The 24893-nt window shown below is 36.8% G+C and overlaps 1 protein-coding gene across 1 annotated transcript in view; it reads left to right on the top strand.

Moving 5' to 3' along the window:
• The window catches only part of CAAP1 (caspase activity and apoptosis inhibitor 1), a 54329-nt gene extending 35700 nt beyond the window's left edge, over nt 1–18629 (top strand). The window contains exon 6 of the mRNA XM_008695076.2: nt 15122–18629. Within this exon, the coding sequence (XP_008693298.2) occupies nt 15122–15468 (347 nt within the window). The 3' untranslated portion in view covers nt 15469–18629. The remainder of the gene's footprint in view (nt 1–15121) is intronic.
• Nucleotides 18630–24893: the final 6264 nt, after the last annotated feature.

Below are 24893 nucleotides of genomic sequence, written 5' to 3'. Positions count from 1 at the left end.
TGTTGAGAACTTCGTTCTTTTCTGATACTGAGAGTAATATTCTGTTGTATATATGGACCACAACTTCTTAATCCAGTCATCTGTTGAAGGGCATCTCGTTCCTCATGATTTAGCTATTGTGAACAATGCCTGCTATGAACATTAGGGGTGCATATGGCCCTTCTCTTCACCTACGTCTGTATCTTTGGGATAAATGACCCAGTAGTGCAATGGCTGGGTCATAAGGGTAGCTCAATTTTTAACTTTTGAGGGACTCCACTGTTTTCCAGAGTGGCTGTACCAACTTGCGTTCCCACCCAACAATGTAGGAGGGATCCCCTCTCTCCACTCCTCTCCAGCAATTGTTGTTTCTTGCCTTGTCAATTTTGCCATTCTAACTGAGCGTAAGGTGGTATCTTAGTGTGGTTTTTGATTTGAGTTTCCCTGATGGCTAATGATTTTGAACATTTTTCATGTGTCTGTAGCCATTTGTATGTTCTTCATTGGAAAAGTGTCTGTTCATATCTTCTGCCCATTTTATGATTTGTTTATTTGTTTCTCGTGTATTGAGTTTGAGAGTTCTTTGCAGATCTTGGATACCAGTCTTTTATCTGTAGTATCATTGCAAATATATTCTCCCATTCATGGGCTGCCTCTTAGTTTTTGACTGTTTCCTTGGCTGTGCAGAAGCTTTTATCTTGATGAAGTCCCACAAGTTCATTTATTGTTTTTGTTTCTCTTGCCTTTGGGGATGTGTCATGAAAAGGTTGCTTTGGCCGATGTCATAGAGGTTGTTGCTATGTTCTCCTCTAGGATTTTGATGGATTCCTGTCTCACATCGAGTATTTCATCCAAGGAGTTTATTTTTGTGTATGGTGTGAGAGAGTGGTCAAGTTTCATTCTTTTGCATGTACCTGTCCAATTTTTCCCAGCACCTCATTTATTGAAGAGACTGTCTTTTTCCACAGGATGTTTTTCCTGCTTTATCAAAAGATTAGTTGCCCAAAGAGCCGGGGGTCCATTTTCTGGGTTCTCTCTTCTGTTCCATTGGTCTATGTGTCTGTTTTGTGCCAGAACCATGCTGTCTTTGTGATCACAGCACTTTGTAGTACAGCTCGAAATCCGGCATTGTGATGCCCCAGCTTTGTTTTCCTTTTCAACAGTTCCTTCGATTTGGGGCCTTTTCTGGTTCCATACAAATTTAGGACTATTTGTTCCAGTTCTTTGAAAAATGTCATTGGTATTTTGATCGGGATAGCACTGAAAGTGTAATTGCTCTGGGTAGCATGGACTTTTTTTTTAAGATTTTATTTATTTATTTGACAGAGACAGCCAGTGAGAGAGGGAACACAAGCAGGGGGTGGGAGGGAAGGAAGAAGCAAGGCTCCTAGCAGAGGAACCTGATGTAGGGCATGATCCCAGAACACTGGGATCACGCCTTGAAGCAGGGCAGGCGAACGACTGCGCCACCCAGGCGCCCCAGCATGAACATTTAACTATGTTAATTCTTCTGATCCCGTGAGCATGGAATATTTTTCCGTCTTTTTGTGTGTCTTCTTCAATGTCTTTCAAAAGTGATTTTGCATCCCAGGGATGAATCCCACTTGGTCATGATGGATAATCCTTTTAATGTACCGTTGGATTCTATTAGCCAGGATCTTGTTGAGGATTTTGGCGTCCATATTCATTAGGGAAATCAGTCTGTAATTCTCCTTTTTGATGGGGTCTTTGCCTGGTTTGGGGATCAAGGTAATATTGGCCTCATAGAATGAGTTTGGTAGCTTTCCTTCTGTTTCTATTTTTTGAAATAGCTTTAGGAGAAGAGGTATTATTTCTTCTTTGAATGTTTGGTAGAATTCCCCAGGAAAACCATCTGGGCCTGGTGTTTTGTGTTTTGAAAGGTTGTTTATCACTGTTTCAATCTGTTCATAATTAATCGGCCTGTTTAAAAAATCAGTTTCTTCCTGTTTCAGTCTTGGTAGTTTCTAGGTTTCCAGGAAGGCCTCCATCTCTTCCTGATTGCTTAATTTATTGGCATAAAGCTGTTGATAAAAGTTTCTAATAATCCTTCCAATTTCATTGGTGTTGGTCATGACCTCTCCTTTTTCATTCATAATTTTAATAATCTGGGTCCTTTCTCTTTTCTTTTGGATAAGTCTTGCCAGTGGGAGTGAGCCTTGAATGGCTATGTATTTCCCCCTTAGGACTGCCTTTGCAGTATCCCATAGGTTTTGGACTGTTGTATTTTCATTCTCATTGGTCTCCATAAATTGTTTAAATTGATTTTTCTTTTCCTGGTTTATCCAATCATTCTTGAGCAGGATGGTACTTAATCTCCAAGTGTTTGAGTTTCTTCCAAATTTTTCCTTGTGGTTGAGTTCCAATTTCAGAGCGTTGTGGTCTGAGAATATGCAGGGGATAATTTCAATCTTTTGGTATCAGTTGAGACCTGTTTTGTGTCCCAGAACATGGTCTATTCTTGAGAATGTTCCATGGGCATTAGAATAGAATGAGTATTCTTTGGTTCTGGGGTGTAGTGTTCTATATATATCTATGAGGTCCAACTCGTCGAGTATGGCATTCAAAGCCTTTGATTCTTTGCTTAGTTTTTGCCAGGGTGTTCTGTCTATTTCTGATAGTGGAGTGTTGAGGTCCCCTACTATTAATGTATTTTTATTTATATGTCTCTTTATTCTGGTTAAGAGTTGGCTTGTGTATCTTGCTGCTCCCCTGTTGGGGGCATATATATTTATAATTGTCATATCCACTTGTTGAATACTTCCCTTAAGAATAATATAGTGCCCTTCTGCATCTCTAACTATAGTCTGTAGTTTAAAATCCAATTTATCTGATATGAGAATTGCTACCCCAGCTTTCTTTTGAGGTCCATTTGCGTGAAAGATGGTACTCCATCCCCTTACTCTCAGTCTGAATGCATCTTTGGGTTCGAAATGAGTCTCTTGTAGACAGCAAATGGATGGGTCATTTCTTTTTATCCAATCTGCAACCCTGTGGCGTTTTATGGGATGGTTCAAACCATTTACATTAAGACTGATTACTGAGAGATATGATTTTAATGTTGCCATGTTGCCAGTAAAGTCTTTGTTTGTATTGGCTGTGACTTTCTGTTCTGTATCACTCTTGGGGCCTTTTTACTTTTATAGAACCCCCCGTAATATCTCCTGTAGGGCTGGTTTCGTGGTTACAAAATTGGTTAGTGACTGGCGATTCTGAAATGTCTTTATTTCTCCATCAATTCTGAATGACAGCCTTGCTGGATAAAGGATCCTTGGCTGCATGTTTTTCTCTGAAAGAGCTTTAAATATGCTCCCCCAACCCTTTCTCTCATTCCAGGTCTGTGTAGACAGGTCTGACGTAATTCTGATGCTTTTGCCTTGGTACGTGAGAAATTTCTTTGCCCTGGCCGCTTTCAATACTGTATCCTTGCATCTAATATTTGCGAATTGCACTATGACGTGACGTGGCGTAGGTTTGTCGTGGTTGAGCTTGGGAGGGGTCCTCTCTGCCTCTTGGACACGAATGTTTGTTTCCCTTGCTAGATTAGGGAAGTTTTCAGCTACAATTTGTTCAAATATCTCTTCTAGACCTCTGTTTTTCTCCACCCCCTCGGGGATGCCGATGATTCTAACATTGGATCGTTTCATTGAGTCAGTAATCTCCCGTAACCTACATTCGTGGGCGTGGATTTTTTTAAGACCATCTTCTATTTTCATTTTTTCCTCTATTAACCCATCCTCCAATTCACTAACCCGTTCCTCTGCTTCTGCGACCCTGGCCGTCAGAGCCTCTAGTTTTGCCTGCATTTGGCTCATAGAATTTTTAATTTCTGTCAGATTCGCTCTCATTTCTGTCCTTAGGGATTCTATATTCTCAGTAACCTTTTCGTTAATAGTTTTTTCAATTCTACTCATCATTTTGACCATCGTTACTCTGAATTCCATTTCTGATAATTTGGTTACATCCATATCCATTATTTCTGTGGCAGAGGCCACAGAATCACTGTCTTTTCTTTGCTGGGGGGGGCTTCTCCTTCTTGTCATTCTGATGAAGAGAGGTTGCGGGGTTTCCAGAGCCCAAATTATTGACTGGGTCCCAGGCCGTGCCCCTTGTTTTATAGGGATCTTAGGGATGTGGGCTTCTTCTTTAAAGATTTTATTTATTTATTTATGTGGCAGCCAACCAGCGAGAGAGGGAACAGAAGCAGGGGAGTGGGAGAGGAAGAAGCAGGCTCCCAGCGGAGGAGCCCGATGAGGGACTCCTTTCCGGAACGCCGGGATCACGCCCTAAGCCGAAGACAGGCGCTCAATGACTGCGCCACCCAGGCACCCGGGTTGTGGGCTTCTTGATTTTTCAGCCTGCCTTCTGTGTTCTGGGGGAGGGGCCTGCCGCGCCGATACTCAGGCAACCCTGTTTGGGTAGAGTCTCCGTGTCCCCTGCGAGGGGGGATGGGGATGTGCACTCTCTGAGCCGGTATTTCCAGGCTTTTGTTCTCTGGCGGCTTTCCCTGGCGGTTTGCTGTGCCTCTTCTGAGAGTCAGAGCAGCAGCGGCCAAATTTCAGCCTCTGTCACGGAACAGAAGGATTGCGGCCCGTTCTCCACTGATGTTCTGGCCACTTTAACTCTGTTTCTGTTGGTGCTGCTCAACCCTGCAGCGTCCCGGGATGTGCGCCCCACACCTGGCGTCCCAGCCCTCACTTCCAGGGCTGGCGCTTCTCTGTCCTTTGTTTTTCTAACACCTCCAGCCACCAGCTGCCAGCCGCCCCTGCGCGCTCCCGGAGCTCCCGGTCTCAGTCTGGATCCACTGAGCACACCAGAGTTCCGTGAGAAGTCCGGTGGCGGGCACTCCCGGCTCACGGTCTCAGTCTGCTCTCTCGCGGGTGCCGTTGAGAGTCCGCCCGCTCCCCCGTGTAGGTGGCTACCGCTTCCCTGTGCCCGAACACAGCGGCTCCCTCCCCCTTCTGTTTATCTTCTGATATCTGTGCACGGTTTCACGGCTCCCTGCTTCCTACCTCAATACTCAACGCTGGAGATGTTCATTTGTAGAGATCCAGATGTATCTTCCTGCGTCTCATGCTGATTCCGTGGATGTTCAGGCTGGTCTGGTACCTCTCCAGCTCGACTCAGGGGACCAGCTGAAAAAGGGGTCCCCTACTCCTCTGCCATCTTAATTCCCCTCCTCTAAAAGATTTTTGTTTATTTGAGAGAATGAGTAAGCACGAGGGGGGGGAGGGCAGAGGGAGAAGCAGACTTCCTACTGAGTGCAGAGCCTGATGTGGGGCTTGATCCCAGGACCCTGATATCATGACCAGAGCCAAAGGCAGATGCTTAACCAACTGAACCACCCAGGTTCCCTGGGACTTTTTCTCTTTTCTACATCTTATGTAATTCTAAGCCTAGCAACTACAAATTTATTTCTCCAATTCAAACTGCTTTCCAGCCCTTTATATCTAGCTTACTTATTGGATGTTCAGTAAGCATCTTAAAGTTAGTATGTTCCAGAGTAAATTCTAGATTGTTCCCTGACACACACTTCCCCCTCCCAAAGCAACAAAGAAGAAAACAATACCATTCCCCCTCCAAACCTTGCTTCCCCTATGCTGTTCTCCATCTCAGTGAATAGCAATTACATTCTTCTGAGTCTAGGCCAAGAGTCTGGGAATCATTCTTGAGTGCTTTCTTTCATCTGCTTCAACAATCCTGCCAGCTCTACTTTCACAATATTCAGAATCCAGCCATTTCTCACCTCTTCTTAGCTGTATTAGCTATACTGGTATTGATTCTTACAACACGCTGATCTCTCTTATTTCTGCCTATGTAGTCTCTTCCATATCGCAGTCTGAATGACTGTAAAAATTAAAATGAAAAGTGGTCACGTCACTGTTCCCTTCAAAGCCTTCCCATAGCTTCCCATCTCAAAACAGAATCTGAAGTCCTTCCTTCCTGTGGCCAGTACAGGCCTTATGTAATATGGCCTGTCACTCTCCCCCTTATTCATTCTCTTCCTCCTCACTTCCCTCTGGCACTATGAGCACTGTTGTCAGGGACTTTGCTTTTGCTGTTCCCTCTGCCTGTATGCTCCTCCCCAAGACAACCATGAGTCTTCCGCATATCATTTAGATCCTGATCAAATGTTACCTTCTCTGTCTAAACTAATTAGAACTACTTTTTTTCAGAGCTCATTAACCCCTTAATAAACCTAGAATTTTACTGAGCGTTGATGTCAGATTTACTGTACTATAGTTTTGTAGGAGTTACCTTTTTTTGAATATAGAACTCTGATGCTCTGTCATGTGTCTAGTTCACAGCATATCTCAGAATATAAATGTGAAGATATCATTTGTGACTACAGGTTTTAGTGCCTGTCATACAGTTTGTCCAAATCTGAGAATTAAACTCATTCACATCAGTGATGTACTCTTGTTTAAGTCAACTACTTGTTCTTTAAGATCAAACATCTCCAAATCAATGAGGCCTTCCCTAACCTACTTGTGCTCACCTCACCTCTTCTCTCTTAACTAAATATCACATAGTTCCTACCACTGTTGCCTGTTTAATTACTTATCTGATCCATTGTAAAGACTGGCAAGAGGTCCCTGTTGTGCTTTTTCTCCTAGAATGGTGATGTCTTCAGAGTCATTAATTTTGGATATCACCCTTTTATATATTCTAACATGTGTGTCTTATTCTGATAGGCTCACATACTTCTGTACTGAGTTAGCTCTAGCACCTGTCTTTCCATTCTGTCTCTTACACTTGGAATTTCTTCTTCGGTCAACATCACTGAATAGATTCTAAGATGTACTTCATATCACCTGCCTATGAGGATCTCCTTGACTTTTCCCTCTTGCCTTTTACCCTCTGAAATTCTGGCATACTTTATATTTGCACAGTTTAGTACTTTGTCATATCCATATTTTAAGCAAACGTAAGTACCATAAAAGCAAAATGTATGCCTTAATCGTGCTGCAAATATTTAGTTTACCCTACCTGTAGAATTTTGTAAGGCCTATCTCTTCTGTGGCCTTCACAGCACTATTGTGGCATAGGTAAAAGATATTGAGTGAATATTTATCGATTCTTGGATAATCTCTCAATTTGTCATTCACTGAAGTTAGGTTTACAAGCTGGTGGACACTCAGTTATCCAGAAGGTCAGTGTGTGGTTGGTAGAATACTAGACAGTTCTTCTGTATTAAATTGTTTACATTTTCTTCTTTATCTCAGTGTCATGATTAATTTCTGAATATGGTGGTTAACATGATACACTTAAGTTTAAATCAGTAGTTTAAAACATTGAGTGAAAGAATAACCAAGTTCTGTCAGTTTTGCTGAGAGGAAGATTAAAGTCCTCTACAAAAATTATTTTTATATATTAAAAAACTGTTTCTTTTTCAGAAAATAAAGTTTTGGTTTCTTGAAAAGGCTAGAACTCACTAAAACTGTTATGAGTTGACTTTCTACAGTTAGAATACTGTAGAATTGTGTTCCTTATAACTTAAAATTTTGTAAAACCAAAGTTTTTTGTTGTCTCAGAAAAGAAATCCACGGAAGCATAGCATTGCTGTCCAGTGAGCTATGGACTTTGTTACTAATGTGATTCTAGCAGGTTGATAACACTAGAAGCCTTGGAGAGTTAAGATTCTAGAGGGAAGGATGGCGAAATGTGCTATTCTGAATGACATAACCACTGAATGTGATTAACTTAAAATTAGATGAGAAGAACTAAAAGAGAAAACAAAGCAAAATAGTTTAACCCTTTTGATAACCAGCTCTATGGTTGCTTAATAGGAATATTAGATTTTGATTTTCTTGTGTTCTCCTCCAGGATATATATATTTTTAGATAATTTCAAAAATGTTATTTTAGGTTTCTGAATAGCAGTCAACTCTCTAAAAAAAACTTTTTATCTTGGAAATTTTCAAACAAAAAAATAGGAGTGTTAACTTCCATGTACTCCTCTCCATCTTCAGTTATCCACCTATGACTTAATTTTTCATCCATTCCACTACCTGTTTCGTACTGCTAGATTATTTTAAAGCAAAATTCTAAACATCTTTTCAGTTGATCTGTAAATATTTCAATATGTTTGTATCTCAAAAATTAGAGATCTCTTTTTAAGCATGATCATAATGCCTTAAAAAGTTAACATTGCTTAATGTCAGATATTCAAAAAGTGTTCATATTTAACCTACTAATTGGTTAGTATTGTGATACTAAGATTGATGGATTGGTACAGGTGTTGTCACCCTACCACCTAATGGTTTTAGTAGCTATTAATTGTTGAGATCCAATATTTCATTAAGGGTTACAGAATAGTGATATTTTTAATCCTTAGATATCCAGTGTTCAAGTTTCTCTGGTTGTTATATATATATAATTTTTTATTTTTTTTAAGAGAGAGAGGTATGGGGGGGGCAGAGGGACAGAGGGAGGGGATCCCAAGAAGGCTCCATGCCCAGCATGTAGCCTGACACTGGTCTCAATTGATCTCAGGACCCTGAGATCATGACCTGAGCTGATAATCTAGAGTTGAATGCTTAACTAACTGAGCCACTCAGGCACCCCTGTCTTAGAATATTTTTTTAAATTATATCTGTATGAATGGAGATCCAGATAAGTTCCCTACATTATAATTGGTTGATACTAAGTTTCTTTTTCATCTGTATGCTTGTCCTTCCCTCCCCCCCCCCCCCCCGCCGNCCCCACCTTTACCTCCCTCTCTTTGGAATTATTTTTTTGAAGAAACCAGGTTGTCAGAGTTTCTCAGTTTGAATTTTGCTGATTGCATCCCATTGTTTTATTTAATATAATTTTTCTGTAAATTGGTAGTTAGGTATAGAGGCTTAATCAGGTTCATGTTGAATTTTTTGACAATATTTTAGAAGCAATGTTGTGTCTTTGAGGCACATAATACACCATTACTTCTCTCTTTTGTGTTCATAGCCACTGTGATATCTTGTCCACAGTGGCTGATAGGAATGCTCTTGATTTCTTGAGGCTAGCTGTTGTTAGTGATCTAGTTTTTTCCCTCTGGGGATTTTTAGTAACTTTTTTTTACCCCTGAGTTCTGATTTTTTACAGGATTTGTCTCAGGTATGATACACTGCACTTGGCAAGCCTTTTCAATGTGAAGACCTTCACCTCAGATTACTTTTTTATCGTATTTCTTTGTTTTCCCTCTCCACTGTCTCTTTTCTTGTTTTCTGACTTACTCTATCACTTTATTCAATTCTCTGCTCAAATGTTATCTTATCAAATCACATTGATCAATCTCTGTGAAAGCATCCTGCTACTATCTTCTTATCCTGGCTTTATTTTTCTTTATAACACCTGATATGCATTTATAGAGTCTATTATGACTTAAATATAATGCAGGGACGTTTTTTTATTCACTGCTGTCTCCTTAATGTTTAAAACAGTGTTTTCTACGGGCCCCTGTGTGGCTCAGTTGGTTAAGCGTCTGCCTTCAGCTCAGGTCATGATCCCGGGGTCCTGGGATCGAGCCCCATGTTGGGCTCTCTGCTCAGCAGGGAGTCTGCTTCTCCCTCTGCCTGTTGCTCCCACTGCTTGTGCTCTCTCTCTGTCAAATAAATAAATAAAATCTTTAAAAAAAATAGAACAATGTCTTCTACATAGTAGGTGCTCAGTAATATTTGCTGAATTAATTATATTGGGTTGTTGGACTCATGGGTCATTCATCTTGATCTCTTAACTTTTATATCATATTTTAAATATGTTTTTATTTCTTCTCTACATTTAGAATGTTTTTCTTTCACTATCTTCCAGCAACCAGTGAGTGTTTGCTTTTGATGACTGTATTTTTAAATTCTGACATTCCTTTTCTCTGGTCTTCTTTCACTACACCATGTACTTACTTAATGGCTGCAGGGTCCACTTCAGTCTCTCTAAGTAGACTCCTCCACCCTTCCTTCTGCCCCATTAGATTATCTTCTGATGCCTAAATTTTCTTTATTCTTCCTTTGTTCATCTTGGTTCTTTATTTATTGTAGCTGGGTTTTTCTGGAAGCTGGTTAGGTTTTCATCAGTAGCTGTTTAGATACAGTTCTCTAGGAGAGCTCTTTTAAGTGGATGAGGTGGGCCTCCCAGTAGAGTGCTTAGGCCTGTGGCATGGCGGGGAAGGTAAGAAGGAAGGGTTCACTTGGCCCAACTATTCTGAATGGATTTAAATTAATTATCTGTCTGTGTGTTTCACACAATTGCTTCCAAAACTAAGAAAAGAATTCTACTTACTTGTGTGTTTGACTGTGGTTTTGCTTTGCTTTTATTTTTCTATCAGTTTCATCCTGCTTGCTTACATTTTGTAAAAATCTGGCAAAATGTCTTTTTAGATGATTCTAGTATTATGGTTTCATTTCTTCTTTTTAGCTTTTTACAAGGTGGTGTTCTTGGAAATGGTTGAAAAAATACATATGTTCATAGAGCAAAATTGGAAAACTAATTTTCTTCTCTTCCCCTACAACTTTGACCTTCCTCTCTGGAAGTAACCACTATTAATAATTTACTTATGTTATTTTTAACATAAATATGATTATCATTCTTTAGCTTATTTTGTTAACTTAATCATGTCTTGGTCATTTTTCCATCTTATGAGTTTATTGAATTTTTTCCAGATGTATAAAATTCCTCTTTTTACTAATGAGTTAAAAGTAATATCTTATTGTTTTAATTTGCATTTCTTGATTAGAAATTAAGTTGAACTTTTTTTTAAAGATTTTATTTATTTATGTCAGAGAGAGAGCACAAGCAGAGAGAGGCAGGCAGAGCAGGCAGAGGGAGAAGCAGGCTCCCCGCTGAGCAAAGAGCCTAAAGTGGGACTCAATCCCAGGACCCTGAGATCTTGACCTGAGCCGAAGGCAGATGCTTAACGGACTGAGCCACCCAGGTGTCCCAAGTTGAGCATTTTTTAATGTATTTTTTGATGCTTTGTATTTCATATTTTGTGAAATGCTTGACTTGTTTCTACCCTTTGCCCATGTTTTTAGTTATTTCTTAATGATAACTAGACATTGTATGTATTCTTATTTTTGCCATGAAAAAATGTATTTCACTAATATTTGCTTGTGGAGTACCTCTGTCTTATTTTGTTTATGGTGGTGGTGTTTTGTTTTGTTTTTTTCCTCAGAAGTCTTACTATTTATTTAGCCAAATTTGTTGATTTTTTTTTCCTTTATGGATTTTCCATTTTATTTCGGTAGGACTGATGTTAGTGCTATCCTCAGTTACTTTACAATTTTTATGCTATTATTGTATTTTTAAGTATCTGTCTTCTGTCACTTCAGTGGGTTCTTGGTAGGGAAGGGAATTAGATACGAGTGCTCAATTTGCCATCTTCAGCAGGAATTCAGACAGATATTTAATTGTTCCATGTTCTAGGGTTTGTCTCCTGGCTTAATTTAATAATTCACTATCAAGAAGTTTCAAATGCATGCAGTCACTCATAACATTAGATACGCTTCCATTTTATGCATTAAAAGTATTCTAAGTTGAATTATTAGCAAGTAGAATGTAGACTCTATTGAGGCCTAAATACACTAGCATAACTTAAAAATCCTTTTAAAATTTTATCCCTCAAAATCTTTGTGGTTAATAATTCTTGTACGTTTGTGTACTTCCAATTGGATATTTAAAACTTTTATTTTAACAAAAAGCAAACCTAAGATAACATACACATATTTAAAGTTTTTATTTTAACAAAAAGCAAACCTAGGATGTGTGCACACACACATGCATGCAGAATGGAGGTGTGAAAGAACATGACAACACTGATACTTTAAGGGTTTTGAATGAGACATTTTGGGGTAAAGTTACTTTTTTAGAAAGAATGTAAAAGCGTCACCCCTTCCACCTTGAGGGTCATAATCGATAAGAAAAAACTTTATAATTTCCTAATACTAAGGATGAAGTAAATTAGCTTTGGAAGTGTAGTCATGTATTTGCAAATGATGCTTTAAAAAACAAGTCAGGATGATGAAAATTAAGGAATAGTAAAAAGACTTGAAGTCTGACCCTTGATCTTCAAATAATTTGTTATGTTACATTGTACGACTCACTTGACTTGTTTTCACATTGGTGAAATCTGTACTCAGTGAAAATCTGTACTCTGGTTTTCTTATGCTAATTTATTTCAGATACAAATTGTACAAAGCTTTGGCATCCACAGTGCAGGTGTATAATGGGCAGATGGACTCTGTGAATACATTCACCAATACTGTGGTATGGAGAGCTCAGTCACTTAGACTTTGGATAATTTTTTTTTTAAGATTTTATTTTTAAGTAATCTCTACATCCAACACGGGGCTTGAACTTACAACTCTAAGATCAAGAGTTGTGTGCTCGACTGACTGAGCCAGCCAAGCTCCCCAACCTTCAATAATTTTAAATGTAAACAGAGAGCGCTAAATTTATGGAGCATCATTTCTTCACTCATAGGATATGTATAGCTGTTTAAAATAAAGAAATTAAGCAAAGCCCACCTTCCACCCACTAAAAAGTTGGAAACAAACCGATAGAAAATATAGATTAAAAAAGTTCTTGTCAAGATTTACTTCCTTTGAAACATGGGAAGTGTGTATAAACACTTTGATCCTGAATCTCTAGTGCTGGTAACTTTATAAAATAAGGATTTTATTATAAGCTCAGGGCAGAAGAGCTCTTTAGCTGTGTGGTGGCTTCATAAGCTTATAGGCTTAAAAAATTATCTGGATTAGGTGAGAATGTAGATAGCAGAGTGATTCTTAGCCATTTGAAGTGTTTGGAAAAACACAAAAATAAGATGAATATAATATACATTCCATTAAAAAATATTTATACACATTCATATATATTCCTGTAGTCTTTTGGTAAGAAATATAGGCTGATGGTATATGACAGTGATATTTAGCTGGAAGATTTGTGATGTATCTTAAGGATCTACTAGTGTAGATTCTCCACTCATTTAATAAAAATATCTCTAAGATTTGCTATTGCTTATTTACCCACATATAAATTCAAAGCAAATTTCATAAAAGTACAGCTACTTCAAAATTTGTGATTTAGCATATAAGGGATTCCATAGTTGTATCACTACATACTGAACCCTGGACCCAAGATAATAAGTGAGCTTCAGTTACCTTGCCTGGACATGGTAAATGTACTTCTTTTTTCTGGAAAATCTGGTATCAAAAAGGTCGGGTTTGCCTGGCTGACTTAGTCGGTAGAGTATGTGACTCTTGTTCTCAGGGTTGTGAGTTTGAACCCCATGTTGGGTATAGAGATGGCTTAAAATAAAATCTTAAGTTAAAAAAGGTTGTTGAGTGAAAAAAATTAAGTAGAACATGATTTACTGACATGTTACTTATCTTTCATTGGCTACTGCTATCAATAGGAAATTCTTTTGGATTATTATCCAAGTGATCAATGTATTAAGTGAAAGATAAGTGGTAACCATATCTTGGGAGAAAAGGAAAATAAAGTATTGCCATTTTATAAACTTTTATGTAGACTTAACTTACTGTAATACTAGACCTTGTACTTCAGAGATACCCAAGGACATTTTGCCTTAACTTTTACAGGAGAAAAATTCTGGGAAGGTAAGGGATTTGCTCAAAATTACATACTTAATAGCAGAGTAAGGTTTAGAATCCCAACTTTGAGACCCCCCTCTCTCCCCACCCATCATTATATTCTTCTGCTCTTAATTCATTATCAGGCAATGACTTCTAGTTTGAAAAACAAATCACCATTTTTCAAAAATTTATGTTTTAAAATTTTTTTAACAGACTGCAGATTTTTCTCTCACAATCAGTGAGTACAGATTTAGAATTTTAGATTAAAGATGGCTAAGCATGAAAATGAGCTTTTTGAGACTATGAACAACTTAGCACTTTACTTAATTTGTTTTTGTCTCAAATTGCAATACTTATTAAAGCATTATTTCTTTACACAAAAGGCTATATTCTTTTTTTTTTTTTTAAAGCTGTTTGGAGATATGTGTTGCTTTGGGGGAGATATGTAAAATATTCTTTGGCATCAAATAATTAAAATTGCAACTTTTTTTTTTTTTACAAGTTCTGTTTGTAGGCACAAATATAATTTACTGATTCATTTTTCCACATTAATTTTGGAATAGGGAGTAGTTTTTTAATTATTAGGATGTAGGAGGATCAGTCAGGGTCAGTAAATTGTTATTATAAAACCAGTGGGGTAGAATTGTTTATGGCCCTCCCTATACATTGTATTATCAGAATTTTCCATCTGTCAGTAAGTAAGTTTTTTCTTATATAAGACTAGCAAAGCTAACATCTGGTGGGTCATGACTTTAAAAAAATATATTAGGAATTTAAAAGATAAATAAATTGGAGCTAGAAGTGAGCACCTAAAGTTTAAATGACACCTGGACTTAAGTAATGTCCAAAGCCAAGGTAGTTGAGGGCTATAATCTGTGTCTATATTCAGGGTTTTAGCATCAGTTATAGAAGTTTTATAACAAGTGCATTTTTAAAAATTATAGTGTACTAACATTATTAATTAAAATCCTCTTGATGAAAACTTATTTTATCTTAGAAAATGGCCTTAGGCATTCTCCTTTAATTTATTGATTTAGAACAAAGTGTTTGAAAAAGCATATGAAAAGATTTAGGATAATTGCAATGCACATGGTGTCCAGCTTGCCAATGATATTTTTCCTTTTTTGTAGTTTATAAAACAAAGATTTTAAACTCCTCCTAGGATGGAATTTTACTTTTTCATTAATAAGCAATGTTTTACTCAGAGTTTCCAACATCAGCTTTCATTTTGTAATGTAGAAGCTTCACTGTGGTATAAAGTGTTGGGACATTTTAACTAGGAAAAGAGATCATGGAACTCCATGTGATGGTATAAATTTTCCAGTGCTTCCATGTTCTACTAAATTGTAATGAAAAATACATTAAATTTACATTAAATTATATCTGTTTTCGAAGTTGAGGAGTCAGGGGAAAAAGGGTTGGGATAGAGATTATGGAATGTTTTTGGGACTCCATGGTGGGAGGTGGGGTCAAAGAAGCCTTTTAATCATAAATAGAAAGGAAATTTTGACCAGGGCATTTAGGTTACATGGTTCTTTCCCCTTTTGTTTGTTACAGGCAAAGGGGAAGATAGCGATGTACTCAGTATAAATGCAGATGCATATGACAGCGACATAGAAGGCCCATGCAACGAAGAAGCTGCTGCTCCTGAGGTCCCAGAAAATACAGTCCAAAGTGAAGCTGGTCCGATAGATGACCTGGAGAAGGACATTGAGAAAAGTGTGAATGAGATTCTGGGACTGGCAGAATCTAGCCCAAAGGAACCCAAAGCAGCCACCCTGACTGTTCCTCCACCAGAAGATGTTCAGCCTTCCGCACAGCAGCTGGAGCTGCTAGAACTTGAGATGAGGGCAAGAGCTATTAAAGCCCTGATGAAAGCTGGTGATATAAAAAAGCCAGCCTAGTTATTTGACTTGAATCCGAATTCAAGGTGTGTTTGAGCAAAGCCACATCATCTAATTTTGTATATGACTTTTATTTTGAGTCTTATGTGATATTTCTCATGTAATCCTTATTAGATAAACTCATTTTAGGCCTAAAATACCTGTGATTTTTTTTGTTGTTGTTACATTTATATATGTGTTACTGCTTTATGAATTCATGGCAAGTATCATTGGATAACCTGGATACTTTGTTAGATGAGCATTTAGCTATGTCTGCAAATTAATATCTGAAAAGCCATTAGCAAAGAGTCACTGTATTTTTTCCTTCATTTTAAAATGTTTTGGGATCAAATCTAAAAGCTTAAGAAAGATTGACCAAGCATGTTGCTCTTAAGGCTACCTATATTTTGTGGTAGAATATTAAATTATTGCTTCTAGATTTGTTAACAATTTAAGAAATTTAGTCATGCTTATATGCACTTCTAAAATAAGTCTGTCTTGAAAACACCTTCTGGGGGTGTGAATTTACTGGTAAAAACGGAATAACATTTTTTGTTGTAAGGCTTAGAGGTCTGAAATGGCTGAGAAAAATGTTTTTTATAAAAGAATAAAAGGACTTAATTTAAGGCCATTTTTAAAAATGTAGAAGTAATTGCCCAACTTTAATTCCAGCAGACAAGCAAATCTAACAGGTATTTGATATTATTGGACACTTTGTTCAAGTTTTTTTTCTTCAGTAAAAAGGGAACGTATTTTCATTTACATTCCAAGCTATTAGGAAAAGAATATTTTATTGTACAGGCTTTTATCTCATGTTTTTGCTTAAAGATCTGATGTGCTATAATTCCATGAATTAAAAATAATAAAGACTATCATTCTGGATCTGAAGACTTTTGATACATTTCCAAAAGCAATATTAATTTCAGGAAGCTTTGATAAGTCAATGTTATAATTAATCTAATTTTGTATAGTTTTTGTAAATAAATTAACATCCTGCACAATAACGGATACTTTTTGCCCCCATCACTAATTGTAGTTGTTTGATACCAAAATAAATTTAGGTAGAGACTCTTAAAATAAATTAAATTTTTTTTGAAAATATAAATCTGAAACCACTGTTTTTATACTTGCTAACAAATATACTATATTTTATTTGTAAACCATGCTCTACTAATGTCGTATGAGGATTTTCCTCATACATAAAAACTTGCTGGGATTATGTTTTATTAGCTGGCTTAACTAGATGTAAATTTTAGAGAGTTTCTTGTGGAAATAGAGAGTGCTTATGAAACATTAGAGTTGCAAAGTTACAAATTCATTTTTTTGTTGTTTCTGAACATGCCTTTAAATAATCCTGTCATTTTTTTGCCCCCAGGGATCTTTCTAATGTACCACAGGCCTGTATCATTTGAAGTACTCTTAGGCTGGTAAATGTGGATATGATTTGAATAGTGAGTTCTGCTTCACAATGGAAAAGCACTGGTTATGCCAAAATACTTTTTTATTCCAGGTGAAAGCTAAAATAATAACAAAGTAGTATGGAACAAACTCTAGTGTTGCTTACTAATTATAAAATGCAGGAGATGACGTCTATGTGATTAAACATATAGCAGTAGACAAGGCTCTGAGTGCTTTGTAGGTGCCTAGTTACCACCTTCATGAAGCATTGTGTGTCTGCTCTGTTCAGTGTGCAGAATGGTCTAGGGGACATTTGACTAGAGTGGTGTGTGTGAGGTAGAATGAGCTGAACAAATTAGAAGCCACTTAGTTTCCTACCTTGGAAAAATCGGCTCTTATTCTTACTGTTTTGTTTTGTTTTGTTTTTTATTGTCGAAAGACACAAGAGCTTTTTGAAAAATGAATGGCTTTGGAGAATAGGAATATGTTTGTTTTAGGAAAGCCTAAGTAATGGGAGAATGGCATATATCGATCTAATGCTGCCATTTAAATCGTTAGCTCACAGGTATTTATTGAATACCTCTGAGGTGTTAGTTTTGTTCAGAATCTCAAACTCAGGGATGTTGCAGTATAGATTTTAGCACAAAATAGACTGAGTAATAATAAAGATACAGGTGTTACTGCTTTTTATGCTCCTCCCTTTTGCCAAGGTAAGGAGAATTTTTAAGTAGTGTGTAATTAGTAAATTAGAGCAAAAAAGATTTTGACAGCCTTATTTTTTATCCAAATTGAAGTAATCCTGGTGTTTGAGGAACTTGACCCAAACTTGAATGATAGGTGGTAACTGATAATAACAGGTCCTCTGCATTAGGCCTTGGGCCACTTTTTGATGTTCCTGCTAATTCACACGCTCAGATATAAAACCTATTACACCAAGTAGCCAGTGTAACATGCTAATTATGAAAAATTTACCGAACCCCCAAATCCTTTTGATGAATGCCATCAACTCCTTTATAAACTATCAGGCAGTGTATTTTTTCCTTATAAATCTTGTTGCCAAAATCTACTTTCAGCAAATTATTAGATTCTAGGGCATGATTAGCTGAGTAAAGGTGTTCTGAATCATTTGAACAGTAATACAAATTGCAAGAAAATAAATATTTTCAGTGACATTTTCAAGGTATTTAAAGAAGGAGTGAACCCACAATTCGGGCTAACTAAAGTTGGCAGCCTAAAAATTTCAAAAATTCTCAGTTCTATTCCATCATGAAAAGTAGGAAAAGAGTTCAGTTAGAGATATTTTTCCTTTATTGTACCTGTTTAATCCTCAAGTTAAACACCAGTATGCTTTAACTTAAAACGATTAGTTTTTTTTATATTTTTCTTTCTTTTTTTTTTTTTTTTTTAATGGTAGGGGCAGGTTATTTGCTTGTTTTAATGTTAGTCTTTTCCCCATCAGATGCCTTTCTTGAACATTTCTAGTCAATGGAATAAGGCATAATGGCATATGTAGCCTTGCTATGTGATGCCCTTGTTGGATTTCAGTTGCCTTTCTATGTTTTCTTTCAAGTATATTCCCTTTTTAAAACAAAAGAAGGCTAATGAATATTATCAATAGGAATGCAAATGTATTTGCTTGATAATTAATCATTATTTAAGATGCATTGTGATGAAATGAAAAGTGTGTGAGTTGAGAGCAGAGGGTTCTGATCTGCACAAGCCAGCTATGTAACCTTGGAAAGTAACTGTAAAATGAGGAAAATAAATTGTTAGCCAATATGTAAGATTTGTTTCTGCTATAATACTCTGTGATTTCAGTACATAATACTGTACAATTGGGTAAGCTGATTTCTTACCTCTTCCCTTCCTCTTTTCCCGATTCAAAAATGAAGCAGTTTGTTTATTTTTTTTTAAAGATTTTTTTTATTTATTAGAGAAAGAGCAGTGGGGTGTGTAGGAGCAGAGGGAGAGGAAGAAGCAGGCTCCCCGCTGAGCAGGGAGCCGGATGCGGGGCTCAATCCCAAGACCCTGGGATCCTTACCTGAGCAGAAGGCAGACATTAACCAACTGAGCCACCCCAGGCGCCCCTGAAACAGTATGTTTGATCTTTTCTACTACAGTGGTGCTGGATATGAACAACAATCCAGTTCTTGGTTTTTTACTTTTTTCATTTTGCCTGTTAGAGTCTTTATTGTCAGGATCTTTTGGTAAGTATACTCTCTGGAATTAGTCACATTAGCCCATAAATGTAAGGTAACTTTAATTTACTGTTTTATTTAATTGCAAGATAAGAAGTAGGTAATTTTAAGTTAGTAAAGGGTTTTTTTACCCCCCAAGTCTTATAATGAAAAACAGAACTTTCCTTCCCTGTTCTTTTTATACCAGCTCTTGCTACTAAGAGATAACCACTTTCAAATCTTTTAGTGATTTTTCTATTTATTTCTGTATTTCTAAGTAACATGATTATTATGCTATTTCTTGATAGTTCCATTTTAGGTTTATTGATCTATTTTAGAATATGAAGATGAAGATCTATTCCTTTTACCTCTTCCCTAAACACATACCTTCCTCCTCCTCTCAATATGGTGCAGTTACATCACACTTTTGGGTAACATTCAATATTTACACTATTTTGACTATGTAAATACTGTTCACAACGGGGTTGTGTGGTATCTGTAATTACATTTTCTTTTTTGGTCCAATTATGTTTTAAGTTTTTGGAAATTAATAATTTACCTTATTATTTCATTTGCTCAGTGTTCTATGTAACACTCATTAACTTATACGCTAACTGTCCTTCAGGATTAAAAATCTCTTCTCGATAGGTTCAAATACATTATATAATCTAACTTTTTTTCCCTATTTTTCTCTAAAGACATTCCTCCTAGAACTCTGTTCTCTACTAATCTGGACTGGTTGTTCTTCACCTCTCTCATGTTGGATATCCCAATTTCCTGAATCTTCTGTCATCTTTTAGTTTATTCCCTCATTTTGCTGGTATACCTTTTCCAGCAGCTTACTGCGAAAGAATGCAGGAACAGTGAATTGTTTTGATTCATTGGTGTGACGCTGCATGGCTCGGTTCTATTTATACACTGAATTGAAAGATTATGTGAATGTTGATGTCTAGGCCGAAATCGTCCCGAATTTTATAGGATTACTCCCATGCCTTCCAACTTCCACTAAAGCTATTGTCATTTTGATTCTTGATACTTAAGTGTGGTCTTCTGTTTGTTTCTCTGCAGAAACTGTTAGGATCTTTATTCCCAATATTCTGAAATTTCTTGATGATGTGTCAGAGAATGGATCTTTTTCATCCATTGAGTTAATCACCGGTGAGCTTTTTTAGTGGGAAAATCAGTGTCATTCAGGTCTGGGAAATTTTTAAATATTACTTCTTAGAAAGTTCCTTCCCTCTTTTTTTCCCTAAAATCTATTTTTGGAACTCCTTTTATTAAGATACTGGTACCTAGCCTGATTGTTACATTTTTTTTTAACTTGTGTTTTCTGTTTTTCATCTTTTTCTTCTACTTTCTTGTATATTTTCTCAGTATTCTCTTCCAGTTCTTCCACTGATTTTTTAAAAAAGTTTCTATTTTTATTATCTCAAAGATCTTTTTATTTTTTATTCTCTGAGTATTCCCCCCCTTTTTTTTTTTTTAATATCCCCTTTTAAAAGTAGCATTATGCTCTTGTGTTTGTAGGGCAATGACTCCACCCTGGTGTCCAGGTGACCTTGCTCGATCCTAGTAGGCCATGCAGACAGAGCTTGAACCTCCGACCAGCCTACATCTTGGTGTAACAACCTGCAGTCCTCCAAGGAACATGGCCAGACAGGTAGTCCTGTGAAGAGTCTCACAAGAACATTTTATTCACCTTTCTTGAGGGAGGCTCCCTGTCTTGCAGGAAGATGTCTTGAATCCAGTTTTCCCATCTGCCTCCCTGGTTTCTTTGAAACCTGAGACTTTTTATCATGCGCCACTTTAGGGCACAGCTGCAGGCTATAAAATTGCTTAGCTGCAGCGTGGCATTAGCTCCTCAGCAGTAGGGTGTCCCATCAGTCCTCTTCCTTCCAGTCCCTTTTACTTTGGTGTCTCCCTGCACAAAGGCCATGACGACTTGGCATCTTTGACTACTGTTTTCCACTGTTTATGTAAGTAATAACCTGCCTGAATCTGAAAAGAGCTCATTGTTTTTCTTAACTGGCTAAATTTGCCAGGCCTTGATTGGCCCTTGCGTTGGCCCTTGGTGGATGTAACATTTTACTTTTCTGAGGATGTTAATTTTAGTGGTTGTTTTCAAGTTTTCTTCTGCTTTTTGTCTTCTGTTTTCTTCAAGTTAATGTTTTTCTTGTTTTGTTCTCTATCTAATGTTTTCTCAGATTTCCTTGAATCTTTGCTAGTATTTGACTGTTTTCATGTATAAGAGTAAGACACTAAAAAGCTGTTTGGAAGCTCTGTTTATGGATGAGGCGCTTTAATGGGTGCAATTCACTTTTCTCTTGTGTTGACTATTCACTCTCAAGACTTTTTACTTAATCCCCCAATTTCTATACGCTAACCCTGCTCTTAACCACTTGGTATGCCTGAGTGTACCATTTCATGCTTCAACTTTGCTCAGGTCTTCTGTGAAGTTGGTGAATGAATGGTAACCTTTTGTGAGGTGACCAACCTACCTACCTACCTTCCTTTCTTTCTTTCTTTCTTTCTTTCTTTCTTTCTTTCTTTCTTTCTTTCTTTCTTTCTTTTAAGATTTATGTACTTATTTTCGAGACAGAAGGAGAAGGCGTATGAGTGGGGGGAGGGGCAGAGGGAGAGAATCTTCAAGCAGACTCCCCACTGAGTGTGGAGCCTGATGCAGGGCTCAATCCCTTGATCCATGAGATCATGATCCGAGTGGAAACCAAGAGTCAGATGCCCAACTTACTGAGCCCAAGACCAGCTTTGACGTTTCATCTGCTGTTCTCTGTCTTTGGGTCTTTGTTACGGAGCTTTACTTAAATTTGTGTTTAGAATCAAATGGCTTCTTAGTTTCATCTGTCTATAGGGCCCTTAGGTTGCAATCTTCACTGGCTAAATCCTTCCCACTCATTTATTTATACTCCGGCTTCCCAAATTTTCTTGACCCATCTCTGTCTTCTCTGCCACTGTCTATCTGAATAGGTCGGTGCTTTTAAACTCTTTACTTGCCATTTTAGTGGACTTTCTTAAAGATGCAGTGGCAAATGTGTTTAGGATGCTTTGTTTAAGCAGATACTACGGTTTTTTAATCTGTTTTTACTTTTGTCAATCGTAAATATTTTTTTTTCTAAATTCCATGTGTAGATTAATGTAGTATCTTAATTGGTTTTAAGTGGAAAGGTGTAAGAGAATACGCAAGGATGACAGCTGATTAGAATCAGTGATAACCTGAGGCTGGCAAGGACACTGTTGCTTAAAAGTGGCCATATTTACTTCTTTCTTTCACTGCAGTAAGTTTTACTAGAATATGTGTTGGTGTTATTCAGTGTTCATGTTCTCAGACATGCAATGTGCTCTTCCATTATGTAATTTCACATCCTTTACTTTTTTTCTTTTCTTTTTTTTTTAAAGATTTATTTATTTGAGAGGGTGGAGAGGAAGGGACAGAGGGACAGGGAGAGAATCTCAAGAAGACTCCCTTCTGAGCATGGAGCCTGATGCAGGGCTGGATCTAACAACCCTGACATCACGACCTGAGCCAAAAGGACGCTTAGCTGACTGAACCACCTATGCACCTCTATATTCTTTTTAATTTCAAGAATATTTCCTTGAATTATTGTTGTGTTTGTTCTTTCGCCTTGCTTTGGTTTGCTTCTGGATTTCCTATTATTTGCATTGGGTCTTCTTGTCTATCCTCAATATATGTCACTTTTTTGTCAATTATTTTTATCTTCATTTTGAGTTAAAATTTTTTCCCTTTTCACTTATTTAAGGCATTATCTGTTGTGTTTATTCACTCCTATGCTCCTTCTATTTTAGTTTTCATGGCCAAAATGTTGTTTTTTAAAAATTTCCAATTCTTCCCTGAATTCTGTCACCTCATCTCTAATTCTGATTTGTGGTTATACTTTTATGGCTTTTATCATTTTTTAAATGACTGTCCTTTTAAATGCAAGTAATAGTTTTGATATGCTCTGTGTGTCTGTCTTTCTGATGAACTTATATTGTCTATAGGGGTCTTATTCTGCTCCTTATTCTCTTTTAATTTATAACAGTATTGCATAGGATTTGACCTTGATATTTTTGTTTCCCATTTTTTTATGTGAAGCTCATTTTTTGAAACTTTATTTAGAAGGAAGCTGGTTCAGATTAGCTTTTCTACTGTCATGGCCCTTTGACTGTTTCTTGTTCCCTAATATTCAAATTATGGTGGCTTGCTTTCTGAGATTTCCTGGCTCTGTTCCCCTCTTCCACTTTTACCTGGACTTCTCTCTCCACCCTGTTGTTTTTCTCAGCTTGCTCATTTTGATTCCATAACCAGTTGATTCATTCTCCTTGGTGTGGAACTCTGTCCTAGAAGGGAGCCCTGGCTGATCAGTTTTAAGAGTTCTTAGGGGTGAGACTTTCCCAGCTTCTTCACACCTTCTTATACCTTGCATTCCCCTGATATCTTCACCTTCCAGTTTTAGTTGCTGTCTCAAGTTGATTTGCCATGATTTCTACTTATTTTGAGTTTCTCCTATAATCAGGTTTATTAGATTCCCAAATGGCTTCCCTTCTCTTTCTCCACAGAAATGCTGATATTATGGTTTTATGACTTGTTAGTGGTTTGTTCTAACCTGCTTATATTTTGGTGTTGTGAGGATACCTATACGTTTCTTTTAAATGTTGTCCATGGTTTTTGTTTTCTTTCTGTTGGTCAGCCTGGTATTATGTAGGGACTTGAAGAGGTTTAGAAACTCTGTATTTCATATTAAGGAGAACTAATTTATATGTAAAATAGCTTACTGAATTATTTACAAAGTATTCTTAAAGTTACTTGGTAAATTTTGACAATTTTTAAAAAAATAAAAAGTGATAATGAGAGTATTTAAATTTCAGTTAGTTAACATACAGTTTCAGGTGTACAATATAGTAAGTGAAAACTTTAAAAAATGAATTAAGTTTGACAACTCTTTCTTAAGTTTTTAAAGTTATGCTAAAACCAAAGCCTGTTTATCTTATTGGGTATAAGCAGTTGTTAGCCTGAAGGAAAAACAAGTTAATATTGCTCCTTAACAGGAAAGGAATTTGGCTTTATTAGGTATATTTTCAAAATTGATAGTTATTGCCAGTTGAAAGTTTTTTTTAATCTATTAAGATTAAAAGTCATTTATATAAAAATAAAAAGATGACATGATAGAGTTAAAGGACCAGTATTTCATCATTTAAAATTTGGGGAATAGAAGAATTGAATTCACTGTGTCACTTTAAACAATTTATATTTATTCATTACGTTTCTGTTTTAATATATTTTCTCTTCCTGGAACATCTTTTCTCAAAGTCCAAAAGAGAACTGCAAGTTTTGACAACTGATTTTTTTTTTACCTGCAAATACATTTGATATAAGATTTTTAATAAGATTCTATCTTTGTGATATTTAAAATCACCAGATTAATGGAAATTTGGTCGTATTGCCTATCATGTTTATCAGTCTATCATAACAGGGTCACAAACAAACAAAAAACCCTCTCCCCAGGATGAGATTCAGAAAGGATCACTCTCACATAAAGTTTTTCTGTCTGTCCCTTAGTGAAAACGATAGCTTGATATAGTTGAGAGCTATAAAACAATTTTGGTATTGAACACCTGTGTGATAAATAGCTTATTTATTGTGGGATTTTTTTTCTGTTAGTAAATATGGAAGAGGAGGGTATAAATCAACAACACTAAGATATCAGATTAAAATCTGATTATGCAACCCTTTGGCTTATTCATGATTATTTCAACCTTCATGTTAAATTTTAGGGCAGATCTGTAGTGTGTAAAAAGAAAAAAAGTGTGTTAACATTTGTTTATCTTATTTACAGCCAAACTTTAATGTTAAAA

This window comes from Ursus maritimus, unplaced genomic scaffold (genome assembly GCF_017311325.1).
Source record: "Ursus maritimus isolate PB19 unplaced genomic scaffold, ASM1731132v1 scaffold_17, whole genome shotgun sequence".
Classification (NCBI taxonomy): domain Eukaryota; kingdom Metazoa; phylum Chordata; class Mammalia; order Carnivora; family Ursidae; genus Ursus; species Ursus maritimus.
The sequence above is the reverse complement of the archived record's forward strand: the minus strand, read 5'-3'. Positions and strand labels throughout refer to the sequence as shown.